Source organism: Camelus ferus, chromosome 16 (genome assembly GCF_009834535.1).
Source record: "Camelus ferus isolate YT-003-E chromosome 16, BCGSAC_Cfer_1.0, whole genome shotgun sequence".
Lineage (NCBI taxonomy): Eukaryota > Metazoa > Chordata > Mammalia > Artiodactyla > Camelidae > Camelus > Camelus ferus.
The window spans coordinates 22856839-22876183 of record NC_045711.1 but is presented as its reverse complement, the minus strand read 5'-3'; the positions used below and the strand labels follow the sequence as shown (position 1 = coordinate 22876183).

At 51.9% G+C, this 19345-nt stretch overlaps 1 protein-coding gene across 1 annotated transcript in view; it reads left to right on the top strand.

The window, feature by feature from the left end:
• The first annotated feature begins 6782 nt into the window (after positions 1-6782).
• The window catches only part of PGS1 (phosphatidylglycerophosphate synthase 1), a 37043-nt gene continuing 24480 nt past the window's right edge, over positions 6783-19345 (top strand). The window contains 3 exon segments of the mRNA XM_032456702.1: positions 6783-6916; positions 16179-16367; positions 18698-18775. Of these exon segments, the coding sequence (XP_032312593.1) occupies positions 6887-6916; positions 16179-16367; positions 18698-18775 (297 nt within the window). The 5' untranslated portion in view covers positions 6783-6886.

The following is a 19345-nucleotide window of genomic DNA, read 5'->3' as shown; positions in this document are numbered from 1 at the left end:
GGGGTGCATCTGGGAAGGGAGCGAATCTACATCTGTTACAACTTCTGAGTTGGGGGCAGAGACTGAGGGGAGTTCGCTTCCAGCCAATTCTCTCCCCTGACCCCAAACCAACAAACCCGGCTCTGTCCCAGGCTGGGATGGGAAGAGTCTCTATCTGCCCCAAAGCGGCCCCTGTGCCTGCGTCTGTGCCCTTTTCTGAGCCCGGGAACAGACACCCGGGTAGCGGGCAGTTCTGGGAAGCGAGGCTGTGGTGAACCATCTGGGCTGTAATGCAGATGAGGCCTGGCCCAGCGCCTGGAGCTGAAGTGGCAGTGCCCCGAGAGAGGGAGGACAGCCTGGGCTGAGGAGTGAGGCAGGCTCCAGGAGCCAGGATGGGCGGGGGACTGGCTGGTGGATGCAATTGTCAGGCTGGCCCTGCAGTAACCAAATAGGCTGGCCCCCCAGCCAAGGCAGTGGGGACCCCCTCCACCTGTGGGGCTCTTGGGTCAGGTGCTGCTCATCCCCTTCTCTGGGTGTGCACGGAGCATCTGAACTGACCTACTGGGCCTGTGGTCAGGCTCCCTGCAGAAGCAGGTCTCCACGAAAACCTCCTGGGTCCCCCATCCAGGTGTGGGACACCACTCGGAAGGTCCCTGTTTCCCCCGAATTGTGAAGCACATGTTGGCATGCACACTTTGTCACGCACTGATGCTTGGGCAAGTTCAAAGGAATGCGATATATCTTCCTTCTGGCTCTCGAGGTCCAAACCAGCTGGGACAGCAGAGAAGTGGGTCAGGAGGAGTGGGAAGTGGGGGTCTCCATCAGGGACAGAGGTGAGATTCGAAGGTGTGACTTTGAGGGGTGGCTCTCCCAGGCCATGCCTTTCCACATCTCTTTCCCACACTGCACACACCTGGGTGGAGTTCAGTGTGTCCTTACCCAGGGTGCAGGAACTGCCCCTGCCCAGGATTTCATAAGACCCCTATAATTGTAAACAAAATGCTGGCAGCAGTCCAGATTTCTGGGATAAGTGGACCTGCCCAGAGTCACTTCTTGCTCCTGCAAGATTTATTTTACAAAACCATTTATTCATTCCTTAAAGAGAGAATTTTTGAGCACCTCCTGTGTGTCAGAGATTGATTTGGATGCCTGGAATTTATCAGTCTGGGCCCTCATGGAGCTTAGATTCTTTCCAGAAGGACAAGGTTCTCCCACGATGTCATAACTAGTTAATTTCTTTTCTTTTTTTTCCTTTTTCTTTTTTTTAGTGGAGGTACCGGGGATTGAACCCAGGGCCTCGTGCATGCTGAGTACATGCTGTACCACTGAGCTACACCCTGCCCTCATGACTAGTTAATTTCGACTCTGCTAAGTGCTCTGAAAGAGAAGTCCCCAGGGGGCTGTGTGAGAATATTATGGGGAGACCCAACCTATGGAGGGGGACATCTGAGGGGATTCCCTGAGGAAGAGACACATGCAGGCTGATGGGAAGCTGAGGTCTGGAGAGGTCATCTCCCCACATCTCCAAGCCTCTAGGTGCTAGGAGTTAGCAGAGCCCAGGACAGACATGCCAGGGCCCCTGGGCTCTGCCACCAAGCGTCTTTTCCACTGTCTCACTCTCCCTCCCGCCCACCTCCCGCCTTAGCCCCCTGCTTCCGAGCTCAACCAGAGGTAGCCATGAGCTGAGAAGATGGAATATTCTACCCCATTCTACCGGTGGGAAGTGGGTTAGGCAAATCTCTGTTTTCTGATATGCTGTAAACTTTCATAAGCAAGCAAGATGGACCCAAGGTTCAATACCCAAAAGGTACAAAAGGGTGAGCTGTGATCTGCACTGCCTGGGGCATTTTTTTATATGCCCAAAACATGTTTGTGAAGTGGGGAGCTGCAGGCTGTATGTAGCCTGTAGTTGCGTTGGTTGGCCTGTACAGAATTTTAAAATTTGGGGCATTTAAAAATCTGGAAATTTCACATTGACATTTGAATTTGGGACTTTTTTTTGGAAAAACTGGATGATCTGGCAGCTATGGGGCTATGTTCTGGCAGGTCTCTGTTAGCCCTCTGGATGGGACCTGGGCTCTCCAGCTCAGCAGGGCACCCCTACCCACCCCTCCCAGGGTGACTGCCGGCCCCCACCCCCACCTCACTTCCAGGAGCCGCAGGCACTGAAGCAGCAACTCTGCCTGGCCTCTGTCCTCCCACCTCTCTAGGCCGAGGGGCAGGAAGGGTAACTGAGTTTGGAGATTTATGTTGAGTCTCTTTCCTAAATTCCAGGAGACTGGAAATAAATCAAGCCCAGGCCTGTGAGCCCAGAGCCTCCTCTCCGACCCGCATGGGCCTGGTCTGATTTGGCCTCATCTCAAGCAAGACTTGTTCTGTTGGAGACTCTGGAGCCAGCCCTGGCACCCTCTGAGCCTCTTGGGTCCACGTGGGGACTGGGCAAGGAGGAGCTGGGGAAGGTGGTGGCAGGGTGGGGTTCTGCCAGGCGGCTCCCCAGCAGCTCCCTTCTGCCATCCAAGTGGGGCTCAGGGAGCCCGGGATTCCCTGGCGCATGACTGGCCTCGGGCAGCCGTGTTCCCCACACGTTGGGCTGCCGGGTCCGGAGGAGGCTCGCAGCTCCTCGATGGGGTGGCGCTGGCCGCCTGCCACGCCACAGGAGGCTGAGATTCCCCTGAAGCCCAGAGCTGCACTTATCTCTCACCAGGACAGAGAAGCAAACCAGCGCGCTCTGCCTGGGAGGCATTTCCAGAAATTTGGGCTCTGGCTGCTTGTTGGTGAAATGCCAGATTATCTGGGGCCTCTTTGTGGTGACAGAGCCATTGAGCAATAGGTGTTTTGTTTTGCAGATGACAAGGTTTTCCACACTGAAAAGTTTAAATGATAAATGCAGGAACCTTGACCTGGCTCCCCCACCCCAGCATTGAGGTTGCTGGTTTGAACTTAAGTGCTTAGCCAGTTTGTTTTTCCCAACTCACAGCTCCCAACTGAGGCAGGCCCCTGGTGCTGGAAGACCTCATCTCTCCTAGTTTTAGGGCCAGACAGGCCCGACAGGACCCATGCCAAGTCCACTGCTGCAGGCCAGGGAGAAGCTCTTTCCTGAAGCAGACATTGGCAGGGTTGGTGGAATGCTTTTATAAATAAAGTTTTATTGAAAATACAACCACACTCATTCATATTGCTTGTGGCTTTTGCACCAGACTTGAGTAGTTGCCCCTAAGACTGTCTGGCTTGCAAAGTGTGAAAATATTTACTGTTAGGCCTCTTAAGAAAACATTTGGACCTAAATGTCCATCGACGGATGACTAGACAGAAGTTATGATATATTTATACAATGGAATACTACTCAGCCACAAAAAGGAAAAAATAATGCCGTTTGCAGCAACATGGATGGACCTGGAGATTATCATACTAAGTGAAGTAAGCCAGAAAGAGAAAGAAAAATACCACATGATATCACTTATATGTGGAATCTTAAAAAAAAAAAAGACACAACAAATGAATTTATTTACAATACAGAAACAGACTCACTAACAGAGAGAAAAACTTATGGTCACAGAGGGGAAAGGGGGTGAGAAGGGATAAATTGGGAGTTTGAGATTTATAGATACTAACTACTATATATAAACTAGATGAACAACAAGTTTATACTGTGCAGCACAGGGAACTATATTTAGTATCTTATAACCTATAATTAATAAGAATATGAAAAGGAATATATGCGTGTCCATGTATGATTGAATCATGCTGTACATCAGAAATTGACGCAACATTGTACACCGACTATCCTTGAATTGAAAAAAAAAAGAAAGAAAACATTTGGCAACTCCTGCTCCAGGGGGAAAGTAGTCTGCTTCATGTGAGGGAGGACAGGGATTGGGTCTTAGTTTTGGGGGAAGGAGTATTAAGGGCTGGAAAAGATCAGAGGAACAGCTCAGTGAGGAGAACAGATCCCGGAGAGAATGAAGGCAGGCAAAGGGCTGCCGGCCCAAAGGGAGAGAGACCAAGGGCTCTGTGAGCTGCCAGGTTTGCCAAGGGACCTGTGGCCACAGGTCAGTAAAATCCCAGGAGGCCAAGCCACCGTTGCCCCCCACCCCTCAGTGGAAAAGCACCAACTGGATGGTTTCCTCCTGCAGCTGGGAGGCTCCGGATCTCCCCACCTCCTGCCACGCATGCATTCATCAGACCTGGGCAGGTGAGCTGCTTCTGGTACCAGGTCCTGTTCTGGGAGCTCGGAGCACACCAGGCTCCAAGGGCTCATATTTGGGGGTGGGGCAGGGAGGCAAAAGACACAGCAGTCACCTGAAAAATAAGATGAGACCACAGCACTTAAGGGAAAGAAAATAAAATCCTGTTATGGGGCCCAGCACAGCCTTTCTAGGGGAAGGCAATGTTGGGACACAACTCAGAAGGATAAGAGGGTGGGGGTGGAGGACACTTGTAAGCAGATAGAAGAGCCAATGCAAAGATCCTAAGGCAGCAACATGTGGGGGGAGTTTGAAGGGTTGAAAAAAGGCCAGGCTGGGGAGGCGCCCCAAGTGGGAGAATAGAGGGGATGCTGGTAGTGGCCCTAAGGCTGGTTTCGTGCTACCCTGAGTATCTAGGCTACATTCCCTACAAAACAAGAGCATGCTACTCAAAAACAGCTGATCAGACCCCCAAGCGAAACCAGCATAGGACAGTTTCCCATCACTGAGGCGGAAGATGGGTTGGCCAGCCTGTTGCCCCATCTTGAGTCTGCAGCCGCCCTGTGTTGGGGAAAGACCCTCACTCACAAAGCAAGCTGGGGGAGGAGGGGCCTTCCTCTTACACTGGCATGATTTTCGGTTCAGGGAGTGAATCACAGATAGTGAGGCACGGGGCCCTTGGCTCAGGATTTCCTGGTGTTTCCTGCCTGGGAGAGCAGCCCCGCTATCAGGGTCAGCAGCCCACCACTCCCTGACGTCAACTCTCCTTGTAATGAATGGGTTTCCTTTTCCGTTTGGGAAGACATGATCTCCGTCCTCAGTCTATCGACCCTGTCATTCTCACCCTGGCACCTCCTGTTTGGGAAGAAGCAAGCAGACTAATGAGAAGGCAGTGGGTGAGGACAGGAGGGTGACGGGGACTTGGCAGATGGGCTTCCGAGCCACCTGGGGTGGGGTGGTTTCAGAGGACAGATGCTTTCTCCTCCAAGGTCATCAAGGTGTGGCCCGAGAAGCCCCAGCAGCTGTAGCAGTGTCTGCCCAGATTGCCTGTCCTTCAAGCAGCTTGTGGCGCTCCCAGACACACTTTCTGGGCCACCTGTGTTAGCTGAGGCTTTCTTCTCTCTTCTGCTTATTCTCACAAACTAGCTCAGATGGGACCTCTCAGAGGAAAGAGTGTTTGTGCTGTCATCACGTAAAAATGTAACCATTTCAAAAATTGCTCAATCTCCGAAAACCATGGTTTAAAATTTTTGCAACCTCTAAATGTGCGTGTTGTAGGGCAAAGTCAGTAGTTGCTTCATTCTGGTTGTAGCTCTGTTTCAAACCAGCCACGAAGGCCAGTGGTTCCCAGGGTGCGGCTTCAGAAAGGACTAGGGTCTTTGCCTGCTGTTTATACTTAACGCAAATATTTACGAGTTTAACTTACCAAACTGTCCATATCTCTGTGTGCTACTACAGCTTACTTTAGATCAGAAATTCCCAGTGGGATGGTATTACGACCGTCTCACTTCATACCTCAAGCAGTAAAGCACCACATGCAAAAAGCGGCCAGCTCTTTTCGGGATGATTAGGATGCTCCTGTGGTCCATGTGATACCCATTGCTCCATCATAGTGCAGCCATTCAGCAATTTGACCCTGCAATTGCCCTGTGCCAGGCACCGTGCAAAAGTGGAACCAAGCAAGGCGATGGTTTCGTTCTAGTTCCTGGAAATTAGGCAATTGGATGATTCACCACTTCTAACTTGGAAGAGTTGAATCAAATTCCACCTTGTATTTGCAAAGTTCTCTGAACTTAAAGGAAAAATTGAAATCTGAAACACTCACTGATTTTATGCAATTTGGAAGTACTTTTTATTTTGGGGGGGGTAATTAGGCTTATTTATTTTTTAGTGGAGGTACTGGGGATTGAACCCAGGACCTTGTGCATGCTAAGCACATGATCTACCACTGAGCTATGCCCTCCCCTACAACAATTTGGAAATTCTTAAGTAGCAACAAATAACCAAGGTTACCATTCTGGTATATTTACTTACAGTCTGTCTGTACACACACTCTCCTTCCAATCTTTAACAAGATGAGATAAGCTCTATACTATTCTGAAATTTGGATTTTACATTTCATATCATGAACCATTCTTCTGGAATATGGTCTTCCAATATGGTGATGTACCATTATTTAACCAACTCCCCCATTGTTGATTGCTTCTACATTTTTGATATGAACAATGGCTGAGGTAAACAATCTTGTAGGAGACGTATGATTGATTTCCCTGGGATAATTTGGTGGACGTGGAATTCAGAATGTTTTGTGTCCAGCGTATCCATATCCTTTTAACCTCATAACTCGCCCCCCTCCAGTAAGTTGGATATAATTATCTCCTGCAGCTTTTCTAGTTTCAAAGGCCCAGCTTATGTGGCTTCTGCCAAGGAACTACATGTTACAGGTAAGAGTCATCCGTCCTGCCTCTCTGAATACTGCAACGTTTTTCTTTAAAAAAAAAAATCGGCTACAAAAAATGTTCTTGGCTATGGGGATGAGCTCTTTCAGCTTTTCTGGCCAGGGAACCTTACGTTCCCAGGGGCAGGTTACAGCGTGTATATGCATTTGGGCGCATCGGGTGGATGGAGGCGACTTCACTGCACCTGGACTGGGTGAGCTGCTCTGTGCCCTGGAGTTGCAGACCCGGGGCTGACAAGGTGAAAGCTGGTCCTGCCTGGGGCCGATGGGGATTTTCCGTGCTCCGTGCGCCCGGGTGAGTCAGCCGTCACTCAGTTCTGTACAAGCCCATCTAACACCTTAGTGGAGGCCTCGGCCTGTGGGGTCCAGCCTGAACTCGGTCGGCGGGTCTGAGAGGTGAGGACCCCTCCCGCTTCCCCCATTCCGTATAGAGGCCGAGTCAGCGTCCCGCTCCTCCGCGGCCTGGCCTCCGGGCGCGCAGCACACTTGCATCCCCACTTGGCGGGAAACTGAGGCTGCGGGGCGGGGCGGGGCCGCCTCCGCGCGCAGCTCGCCCGCGCAGCCCGTGTCCGTGCGCGTCGTTGTCAATAAAGTTCTCTCGCGCCGGAAGCGGAAGCGGCAAGTCTCCATGGCGGCGGCTGCAGCGGCGGGGCCGGTGTTCTGGAGGCGGCTGCTGGGCCTCCTGCCTGGCCGCCCCGGGCTGGCCGCGCTCCTGGGGCGCCTGTCCGACCGCCTCGGCAGGAACCGGGACCGCCGGCGCAGGAGGTGAGAGGGCTGCGGGCGCGCCCGGCCCCGACCCCCCAGCGTCGCAGCGAGCCCTCGGCGTCCCCGCGCGGGCCTGCCCGGGGAGGGGGCGGCCGCCCCCGAGGTCCGCCGGGCAGGCCCTGGGCTGCGGGAGGCGATCCCGGCCTCTGTTCTCCGACGCTGGAGCGGAGGGGCTGTGTGTGCACTCGGGGCCGGGGGTCTGAGTTTGCGCGTTGGTTTGAGCCGCAAGCTGTGTTTCGGAGAATCTTCGCAAGAGATACTGTTTGGGTCCTAGGGGTCTTTTGCTTAAGTAATTCTGGCTGCGCGAGGTGACTTGGCGGGAGTGAATCAGCCCTGCTGGGATTCTGTGCATGCAGCGTTTCTCACATCCTGCCAGAGAGCTGTGAAGCAATCCTGAGTCAGTAACACTCGGGCAAGGGAAGAGGAACCACTCGAAACCCCTTTACGCTTTCCAAAGGGCCTGTGTTCTGGAAAAGTACTGAAGTGAGTTATGGAAATAGTGAAGTAGGCCTTGAAACAATTCGTTCAGGCAGTGGTCTTTCAAAGTAAACATTTGCCGAGAACACGCTGACCTAAGAGGCCTGCTGCTGTTGCTAATGTTAAAAAAAAGAGAAAATTCTTGTGTGCAAATAGTTTTCTTAATTAGAGAGACTCGAGCCTTACACTTGATGTTTAAAAAAAAATAAACAAAACTTAGAATTGCATCCTTCTGTAGAGTTTGTGCCTGTCTTAGATTTTTATCTGCTACTTGGGTGAGATTTGACCTCCTGGCCTTTGGTGCAGAGATCTGTGGTCCAGTCATGTGTGCTGATTCTAGGTATGGGAAGGAACTTGCTTCATATTGGGTTACGTTGGAAGATTTTCAGCAAAAATTCAAGTTTGATTTAGGGGAACTTTTAGGTGATAGAATCAGCCCAGGACGGAGCTCCTGGAAGCTTTACTGATCAAAACGGCTTTATGTTTCCCAACAGTGAGCCCAGTGGGAGGGGAGTGTAGCAGGGCTGACCCCCCTTTTCTGTAATTGGTGCTTAATAAAGACCTGTTCATTCTGGTGGGTAGTGAAGTCAGACGACTCTGCATCCTGGTATCAACCCACTGAGAAATTTAGTTTCAAGTTTCAAAAAACGTTCTCAAGGACGAGCTGTTTCGGCAGTTTTGTCATTTCCTTGCGTGTATTTAAACTACAGAAACACTTCATGATTAATCATTGTTCAACACTGGAATTGATTACTAATTGATGTTGGGCCAATCACCACAAATTCTTTTTAAAAAGGAGTTTCTTGTGCGTGTATTTTGTGGAGGAGGTGGGGATAGTCTAAACTGACTTTCCAAAGTCTTTTTTGTAAACGGTACCAATGGATGTAGTAGTTGTGGCTGCATATTTCTTTTTAAGTTGGGGGGGGGGAGAGAGAGATGTTCCTCATGGTCAACAGGTAAACCAGGAACGCAGTTCAATTACAGACCCAAGTGTGAGAGATTAGTGTTTTATAATCCTTGGAGGTGCTGCCTGTGCTAGGACTGGGACTAAATGCGTTGACCAGTATGACTGCAACACTGTAGGTTTCTGACCCTTTCTTTGCCTCATTCAGTTTGCAGAGTGCCTTCTTCTTCTTTGTGGCCACGGTGTTTGGGGTTACTCATGTCTGTATGGCCACTCGCCTCTCTTGGCTGCTGACTTTCGTTTCTTCTCCATTGTTGGTTGCACCTCCCAATTCCTCATTCCCCGAATGATGTGGTTTCTTGTAACTCTGCTCATTGATTCATTGATAATAGTTCTGTGTAGTCATGAACTTAAATTATTTTAGATTTTAGCTTGCCAGTTTGACTCAGCAGTTGGAGTGCCTGGAGAATCCTCGTGGCGAGCAAGCAGAGTGGTGGGAAGGGAAGGTTCTTTACTGCAGTGGTTTCCCTTTTTGTTACAGAGACAGCCACAGTGACAGAGAATTCTACTTAAAATAGCTTCTAATTAGTAATCTAGAAATACTGTTTTTTCTTAAGCAGTCACCTGACTCATGATCATTATGTACAGCTGAATTCATTTACTTATTTAGCATGCATGTATAGAGCACTGCTGTGCTCTGCTCGATAACAAGGAAATACATAGCCCCACCTTCAGGGTGCTCAGCCCCATAAACAGCAATAATTAAGTAAGGTAGAAAAGATCATGGCAGCACCCGAAGCACACCTGGAAGTCACAGACGGCTTCCTGACGGTGGTGGTCTTGGAGCTGTGCTTTGGAGGGGTATAGGAGCAGCTAGGTGAGAAAGGGCAGAGCCAGTCTTCAGGGAAGAATAGTGAGTGATGTAGGTTGATGGTGTAGCCTCAGCTGAAGGCAGTTTGGAGGTTCCGCAGGCCCTCAAACTGTTTCCAGGAGCTGACTGGGGTACTGAGGAGAGATGGCAGGGAGAGAGGGGAGCTGGGCTGGACCTCGGGGGGCAAGCTCTGAGATTCCTTGGGCAAGTTCTTTTGATAGCGGTCTCGGCCTGAGGTGGTGGGACTTATATGAAGTCAGGGACAGTGGGAATAGAAGAGAGGGTTGGATTAGAATCAGCTCTAGTGGTGGCTTGTCTGGCGGAGTGCTGAGGAGGTAGGTCATGTTTCTGACTTGGTGATCACATGGATGGTGACACACTTCGCTAAAAGTGAAGTGGAGTGAGAAGGAGGACAGGCTTAGGGGGTGATGATGAGGTGAGTTTGGGGCATGTCAGTTAATGTCCAGGTGGGTCAGATGGAGGTGCTCACTATTGAGTGGACTGTGGCAAGCCTGGCACTCGGTAGAGGGAGACAGAAACTTCTGATAGTTTTTTGGAGTCATCAGACTACACAGAATTGACTTGTTATTTGGAGTAGATGAACCCTAGTGGGAAATGTGTCAAGAGGGCGTTAGTTCCTAATCAAGCTTGCCTGCCATACAAGGAAATGGTCTTTTTAAAAAACTATTTTCAGTTTGAGCTGTGTGTGCAGAAGAGTCTTTATTTTTGAAACCCAAGTTCTGTTTGCTTTGTTCTAGGTGTGTGGTGGGGTCGGGTGGAGGGGTCCTGACTTTCCTGAATTGTGAGAGGGAAACAACCAGCCAACTGTTCTTTCAATTCGATTTTCTAATGCCAGATCAACATACTCTTGTTCAATTTCTTAGTAGTTTCTACTCTGAGGGACCACCCGATTTCCAGAAATTACTTCTTCTTTGAACTTTCTGATGCTAGGACCCAGTCCCCCGAACTCATTAGAGTTCAGTTGAGCCACCTCTTGGTTAGTTGGTTTTTTTTTTTTTTTTAAGTGAAGTACAGTCAATTACAGTGTATCAGTTTCTGGTGTACAGCACAATGTCCCAGTCTTGCATATGCATACATATATTCAATACCATTTTTTTATTAGAGGTTATTATAAGATATTGAGTATAGTTCCCTGTGCTATACAAAAGAAACTTTAAAAAAAAATCTATTTTTACATATAATGGCTAACATTTGTAACTATCAAACTCCCAAATTTATCCCCTCCTTCTCCCTTTCCCCAGTAACCATAAGATGGTTTACTAAGTCTGAGAGTCTGTTTCTGTTTTATAGGTGAGTTCATAGTGTCCTTTCTTTTTTTTAGATTCCACATATGAGTGATATCATATGGTATTTTTCTTTGTCTTTCTGGCTTACTTCACTTAGAATGACGATCTCTAGCTCCATCCGTGTTGCTGCAAATTGCATTTTATTCTTTTTTATGGCGGAGTAGTATTCCATTGTATAAATATGGGTTAGTTGTTAACAGTAGAATGGGTGGGAGGGGGGATATTTAGAATCAAAGTATGATTGCTCCCAGACAATTCAAATTTGATATTGCAGAGAATTAAAATCAGATTTGCAACTGACTGCCTTTTAATTATAGTTTTATTGAGTTAGCATTAACATGAATTAATGTTCATAGGCTTTTTGGAGGGGGGCAAGTAACTAGGTTTATTTATTTATTTTAATGGAGGTACTGGGGATTGAACCTAGGACTTTGTGCATGTTAAGCACGCACTCTACCACTGAGCTATACCCTCCCCCCTAACATGAGCTAATGTTAATGTCACCATTGCTGCTGGGGAGGAAGTGGGCTGGGTCCATTAGTTGTGTGCTTGTGGACAGATAGAAAACTAGCCTGGGATTAAAGTGTTCTGACAGATAATCCCCTTGTAAACATGTGATCTGACGAATGTAAACGAGTCATTTGCAAGGCTGCTGGGAAGCCTTTGGATGAGTAGAATGTGTGAGTGGTTCTCGGCAGGCACTTTGCTATGCCTGGTGCGTTTGGCTGCTGAGGTGTGTTGAGGGTTATAAATATATATTAGATTTCTGGCCCCTCACTGTAATTGACTTCCTTTTGGATCAGCCAGGAGGAGAGTCATCTGGTCAGCATGTGGCCTCTCGTGCCGGACTTCTTGTGGGAGTTCAGCGGGCCGTTGGTCTCCTGTAACCTACGGGAATTCACACTCATTTCCCTTACTTGGGTTTGGGTCTTGCGTTAGTCAGGAAGGACTGCCTGCTGCCAGGGCTGCAGGAAGTCTGGTCCCTTCGTGTAGTTTCTCGGGCTCTTCTCAGGAAGCGTTATGACTGTTCCTCTTTTCTCACCAGTTCTCTTCTTACGTTTAAATGTGTGTGACGGGGGGAGGGTGGGTTTTTTAAAAGAGTAGTTTCTGAAAACACTGCAGTCTGCTTCTTTTAAAAACTTCTTTCCTTTTTTGTCGTTTTGTACAGATTTGGGTGGGATCCAAGCCACAGAGTTTGTACCACGAATCTTACAGCTCCCGAAGAGCTTGTGGGCCTTTAGACCATGACTCTGCACGGTGAGGGACACTTAATTCATGCCCTTGTGCACCACAGGGGACAGGGCTCCCGTGCTGTCTGTGGTAGATTCGTGGTCAGTGAGGGGACAGTCCTCCAGCATCACTGTTTTCTTCCTTCAGAGCCCCACAGACCCTATTGAAAAAACCCCAGGAGGCTGGCCTGTTCACTTGTGTCCCGCAGGTAACGGGTGACACTGCTGCGGCCCCAGGGGAGCCTGTGTCCTCTGAAGCTGTGGGAGCTGTGGGGGGCCGGGCGGGAGTGAGTGCAGACCCAGGTGGGATTCTCTGGTGTTGCTTTTCCTCAGTGGCTTCTCCACTGACTAGGTGGGAGCTTGGTCTGGCCTCCAGGCACGGTGTCGCTCGCTCAGACAGAGGGCGAATGCAGGCAAGGTGTGGCAGGATTTTCCCATGGGGCACTCGCAGCTTCTCAGTATCTGGTGAGATGAAAAACTCCTGTCTCCCCACAAAACGGAGAATAGCCTTCTCGCATTTCCCAAGGCTTCCTTTGTAAATGGGGTGTTCATGGCATCTTGGCATCTGTTCTGCTCCCGCTGTTTGGGTTCGGCTGGCTGCTCGGAACTCAGGTCCCGCCGCCATCCTTTGCCTCTGGTGAGTTGGGGATGGGGCGCATCGTCCTGTCTAGGACTGCTGGTAGGCCAGGCAGGCTTCTGCTGTCCTTGCTTTGTGATGTCCCCCGGTCCTGGGGCAGGAGCGTCATTGCACGCTGCCCTTGGTCGAGGCAGTGCAGGTGTGGATTCCTTTTAGAGATGGTGCGAAGAAACTTCCCTTCCCTCCCCTTCATACTCGCTGCGCCCTCCTTGAGTCACCTCCCGTCGTCCTCTGCCCCGCTTCCTCAGGCCCCTCTGGGCGGAGGAAGGAGCCCCAGGTCAGGGGGCCTCAGCACTTAGCCCCAGCCCGCTCCCCAGCTCAGGGAATATTCCAGGGGAAGCCCTCAGTCACGTGGCTGAACCTTCACCCAGAGTCAGGTGTCGTGTGAGCGGTGCCTGGAGCCTGCCCTTTGCAGAGGAGGCCTCCCCGCTTCACCTTGAGAACAGTGGGCTGAGGACTGTTTTGCGCTGTTTGTTGTTGCCGCCTGTGCTGAGGGCTGTCTGACGTGGTTGCGCCTGCCTCAGTTTGAGCACCAGGTGCGCCCCTGCTCTGGCCCCAGCCCTGTTCTCTAAGCTTCCCTGATAATCTGGAGTAAAGGCGTGGGCCTTCGGAGAGGGCAGCAAACCCTATTATCTGAACCCCCAGCCCCAGCCACTTCCTCCTCCCTATAACTAGAAGTGGGAGCTGGATGGTATCTAGAAAGAGATGATTCAGGGAGCCCAGGTCTGGATGTGGAAATTGTGTGTGTGAGGTTTAGTTCTCTAAATGGGGAGCGTGACAGCTCTGCTTTCTTCGTAGAGTAACCGCAGCTCCCTGCCTCCTCACGTCTCTCGGGTGAGGGTTTTGACCTGGGATATGGGTTTCTTGGAAAAGCTCCCTGGGGCGAGGGGCTGGCCTGTGCAGGGGTCAGCCCTGGAGACAGGGCTGCTGGCAGCAGGGGCTGTGGCTGGCTCAGGGAGAAGCTTCTCCAGGGACGATGCCCGGGAGTTACGTCGTGGAAGCGAGCTCTCACCCCGTGGGTCTGGCTGAGACACTCAGGGTCTCTGAGCAGGCTCTGCCTGGGGTTTTGTGTGGTTCGATTTTGAGTGTTGCGGATCTGGATGTGGCCTCCCTGCCTGTGCCGTCCTTGTGGGTGGAGCCTTTGTAAAACTGCACCTTTTCAAAGCACCTTCCTCTTCGGAGTGTGAAGTTACCCTCGAGGGCTGGGACTCCTCTACAGCGAATCCCTGAAACCTCATTGGCTTTCAGTTCCTTCTCCTCTCTGACAAAAATAAACCTGTCAGCACGCAGATTAAGCAGGAAGCAACGTCAAAAAGCCCTTAGCAGATCTTGGACGGAGGCCCTGGTGGAAGCTTCCCAGGAGAGCTGCCTGCGCCTGTCCCTCTGGGCATGTCTTCCGGGGCGCTGCGGCCGGGAACTTGCTGCGGGTCTTCCCGGGCCGGCCGCTGAGACCCTCTGGGCCTCTCTGGTGGTGGTGGTCTGGGGCAGCTCCCGCCTCTCCCATTTGCTCAGCCCTCTCCCTCCCAGGGCCCCCGCACGTCCCATCGAGTCCTGCCTCCTTCAGGGCCCAGCTGGAGGGAGGGGTGTCTGGAAGCCCCCCAGGAGCTCAGGCGTCAGCAGCTCCCTTTTTGATCACTTGAAGCTCATGCCCTGTGTGTCGACTCTGTCCCTTGTTCAACTAGTTCTAGCATTTTCTCTCATGTCCTGAGAGGATTTCAGGTGCGCCAGCTGGTGAGGCCGCCAGGTTTGTGGGAGGCAGGGCCCGGGCTGGTTCGCCGTCGGCTCACGTGGTGGCTTGGATGGTGGCCTCCCCCGGGGCGCTTGTGCCAGACGGTGTTTCCTCACCTTCTCGGGAGCTGCTCCGAGTCCGCTGGCGCATCTGCTGAGTGCGGGGCCGGAAGGTGCGGCCTGCGTCTCTCTCCCTGGTTCTGAGCTGTGGTCAGTGCTGTGAGGCTGGCGGCTGGGTTGATCTTACGGTGCTGCGGGGTTTTCCACCTCAAACAGGCCTTGTTTAATTAATGAGTATCAGACTTTAGGCCCCTCTCTGGGGCTTCAGGTGGATAGATTGTTACACAGCTTTCCCGTTCATGTGGTTTTCCACTGGATCTGGATCTCTCCCTGCCGCTCTGGAAGGCGGCCTTGAGTGCGGCAGGAGCACTCCTGCTTTGGGGAGGTTGAGGCCACGGCCCCTCGTTTACATGGCTCAGCCTTTTGTTTTGAGCTGCTGCTGGTTACCCGGGAGCAAGACAGTGCCTGAGAGTGTGGGCCCTGACCCGGTAGCAGTGGCCAGAGAGGGTGGCTGCTTCCCCGCCCTGCGCTCAGAGGTCCGCGGCAGAGCCCGGCTTCCCGGGGTCCTCAGAGCCGGTACCCTCCCCCTGTTGAGTACAGTTTTCTTGGCAGTGAGTCGGCTGTGACAGGCCGGTGGGCATTCTGGGAAGGACAGCTGTGGGCCATCTGGTGTGTGCAGGGACACTTACAAACCCTGGGAAGGTTCAGTGTTGTGTCATGAGATGAGTGAGTGAAATCATCTTCCTGGAATTTGCGGCCCTTCAGGCCTCGGGGTGTTGAAGCATCTCTTCTCTGGAGTCCCTCTTGAGGCCGTGGTGAAGGTCACAGGCGAAGAGGATTGGCCTGCTGTTCTTCGCTGGACGAGGGCCTGGTCTGGGTGGGGTTCCGGGTGTGCGGTGCTTCTCCCCCGTCTCCCCCACCCCCTGCAGGCACCCAGTCCTCCGTCCCCTGCCAGAGTCAGCAGACTGGAGCCCGCTGGAGACGGGCGTGACCCTTCCCCCGAGGATGTGTCCAGTGGTGAAGGGGCAGTTGTCACCACTGGCACTTCTTGAGATGACCTTTTCCCCAGCCTCTTCCAGCTCCAGCTTTTCTCTCTGTGTTAAAGAAAAAACTTGGTTTTCGGGTCCTTCGCTGAATGAAAGCCCGTCTGTCCTGTCAGTCAGGCTGCGGGGTGGGGGTGGGGGCGTGGGGGGTCTGGGTTGCAGTCACCAGGCTGCGACCAGGCTTGCCCTTGCTCTAGGCAGCCCGGGGCAGCTTGGCAGCTTTCTCCCGGTGGGTTTGGGGGCGGAATTAACCAGGCAGTGGCTCTTCTGAGTTGACTTCTGGCTGCTCTGAATTTTGAGTTGTTTGGAATCAGTTTAAAGTTTGGGGTCCACCCATGCACAGGCTTTGGCACTTCTCAAGGTGCTCAGATAGTAGGGGCTGTAGAAGTCTTCTGCGGAGTTTGACTGGGGCTCACTTAAAATGTTCCGGAAAACCTGAGATTGGCCAAAAGAAAAATCCCTCTTCACCCACGGGAGCTGAGAGACTTCTAAGGAAGTATTTGAGAAGTATGACGCTTTGCGTGTCTCTTTACCAGGTCACCATGGCTGTTGTTGGCTCCTTTGCTGTCCCCAGCTGTCCCCAGGTCACCTCGCCTCCTTGCTGCCTGTGTCCGGAGGGTGTGCACCGGTTCCAGTGGATCCGAAACCTGGTTCCAGAGTTTGGAGTCTCCAGTTCTCATGTCAGCGTGCTTTCTTCACCGACAGAGTTTTTTGAGCTCATGAAGGTCAGTTGTGTCTGAGAGAGAGGGTCAGATGTTTGAGTTAGAGGTTTGGGTGCATGAGGTTGGGTGAATCATGGGCCGAAACAGTCTGTTCTAGAAGCTTCTGATGGATGCTCAGTTTATTCCCTTGGGTTCTGCCTGTTAGTTTCAGCTTCACAAATGACCAAGTTGAGCTGTGGTCGGAAGCTTCCCTTGGTGGCTGATGTCTCAGGGGGAGCAGCTCAGAGCTTGGGGGCGGTGAGGGTCAGGTCCCGGATATTGGTCCTTGTGTTCAGATTGGTTCCCTTTGTTCAATGTTGAAGATGTAGCCTGAACTCGAGGTTAGTGAGAGCTTGGGGAGAAACAAACCTTATTCTAGTCAGGGCGTGGCAGACCCCTGTCCCTGGCAACATATACAAAACACAGTAGCTCCATCTAGTAATGGACAGGAAGTGAAGACCCAGATGACCAACAGATGGGATTTGATACGTAGGAAGTGGCCGGAAAACTTTTGTTCAATAAAGAGCGTTTACAGGTAACTGAAAAACCTGCACATCTGGTTTTTGATCGCGAGATCCTAGTTCTGTTCTGTAATTTCTCTCTCCTGGTGGAGATGCTAAACTTGGTGTCTGGGGAGTCTGCCTTCAGTGCATTACTCAGGGGTTCATGTCCGGTCTAGTTACGTGTGGTTAAACTGCTAATTGGAATAAAGTAATTCAACGCGAGTTAATTTTTATTAACATGAATTCTGAATTCCTGTTAACAGTGATGTTAGAATTAAGGCCTGATGAGGTCAGGGAGGCTGGGAGATGACAGGGGACACATCGACATTCCTTTTCCTGCACAACAAACTCGTTTGTCTGAACGCTTGCGTGTCTTCTCTCCTTTTGCCTGTTGTATAGATCCGCACTTTGCTTAATTTCTGGATGGCCCATTCCAGAATGCTGTGTGTGCATGTGTGTGCACACTCTCCCCTGCTTCCCTGCACCCTCGACTTTCCCGTGTTTCCTTGTTTGTGTAGAACTGCTGCTGAGGCTGCTCTTTGCTCCTTCTTGGTCCTCTGCTTGGCTTGAAGAAATAGGTTTTCAAAGGAGGTTCTTCTTATGTCCCAGTCCACTCTGGTGAATGCTGGGCCGAGTCCACACACCGGGATCCCTTGGCCTGGAGACCCAGCTGTGCGGAGCCCCTGCCTGGGGTGGTGGGGCCAGGGAGGCTGGGAGAAGCTGAGGCCTCTGTCCCCTGCCTGCTGAGCTGAGTTGTGGGCACGTTCTCGGCACATCCCGAGCTGAGCAGGAGCTGTTTCTTCTTGGGACAGGCGGAGCGGCCCGTGCTCCCTGCGAAGAGCGTGCAGCGTGGTTTCTGCCTGGTGCCCAGCCCTCCACGCCAGCTGAGGTTGTGCCCGAGAGCCCGGCATCACGGCTGGCAGTCACACGGTCTTTTGCTGCTGAAACTCTATCGCCTTACACTTAATTTGTTGTTTCCCTCCCTGCTTTCCTGTCCTCACACTCGCTTTCTGCACCAGTGACTGTCTTAATAAATAACAAAATGAGGGAAACAGCAAACGCTGGAAATTCTTGTTTGTCACTCACATGTAAGCCTTTCTCCGTGGTGTGTTGCTGTGCTCATCTGGTCCAGACGCCCCCTCCCTCCGCCGGCAGCACGGGCTGCGGGCGCGCGTCGCAGAGCCTGCAGCACCGCCCCTCACCACCCTCCGGCGCTGCCGCCTGGGTCCTGGCCACTCAGCTCTGGGGAGGGGCCGCTGTCCTCCCGCGACTGGAGCTGGTCTAGGGCGAGGACACTGGCTCTTGGTACTGACGCATCTTCTTTGAACGTTGGTGTGTTCTGTGTGTGTGTCTGCACCTGTCTGTCTGCATTTCAGAAGAACTCCATTCTCATTAGAAAACTCCAGGCGTGCAGACGGGGGTGGGGTGCAAGTTTGCACCTGCACTCCCTCCTCTGGCTATGCTCCTTGGACACACACACCCGTGTACGGGATGTGCGGGGGGTGGAGACGGGGGAGCACGGTTTGTGTTCTGTACGGTGACCTGCTGCTGTCCCCGCAGTGCACTGTGGGCATCCCCTCAGGTCAGCGGGCCCAGGTCTCCTCCATTCTCACGGCTGCTCGCTCTTGGGGTGTGTGTGCTGGATTTTCAAGCTGAGTATTTTAGATTGGGGTTGTGGGTCCTCATTTGGTAGGTAATCACACACATTTAGGGCCTGCTTTAAATATTAATTGGTGAAGATAGAGGATAGTTCAGCTTGGAGTGTTATTTGCTTCCAGCATCGAAGGGCTGTATTTTTTCCATGAACTGTGAAAATGATGAGTATGAATTTTGAATGTTTCTTCTTCTCAGGGGCAGATAAAAGCAGCCAGGAGGCGGGTCGTGATGGCATCCCTCTACCTGGGCACGGGTCCTTTGGAGCAGGAACTCGTAAGTTTGGTGGGGGTCCTAGTGGCAGCAGCGAGTCATCCTGAACCTCGGGCCTTGTGGCACCGTGGAGGTGGGGGGCTGTGGCCAGCTCTTGTTCTTGTTGCTCCCAATTCTGGGGCACATCAGGGGTCCAGTGAGGGGGTGGCGATGTCTAATCCTGGGCCTTCTGGCCTCGCTGGCCCATGTCCTTCTCACCCCATGCGGGGGCCCTGGGCTGCACTGTCTTCCAGGCCGGGGCTCCGTGAACTAGGACCCGTGGGCCAGATTGTCCGCTGCCCATTTGTGTGTGGCCTGTGAGCTAAGAATGGTTTTTACATTTTCAAATGTTTGGCAAAAAATTGCAAGAGAAGTAACATTGATGTCACGTGAGAGGCATGTGACGGTCAGCTCTCTAGTCCGTACATCACACTCTGTGGGGCATAGCACTCCCGCTGCCTTTTGTCTTGTCCATCCATGGCCACTTTCTTGCTCCAGTGGCAGAACTGAGCAGCTGTGACAGAGACCATCTGGCTGCAAAGCCTAGAATACTTATTGTCTGGTCCTTTCCAGAAGGGCTTTCTGACTCTGTCT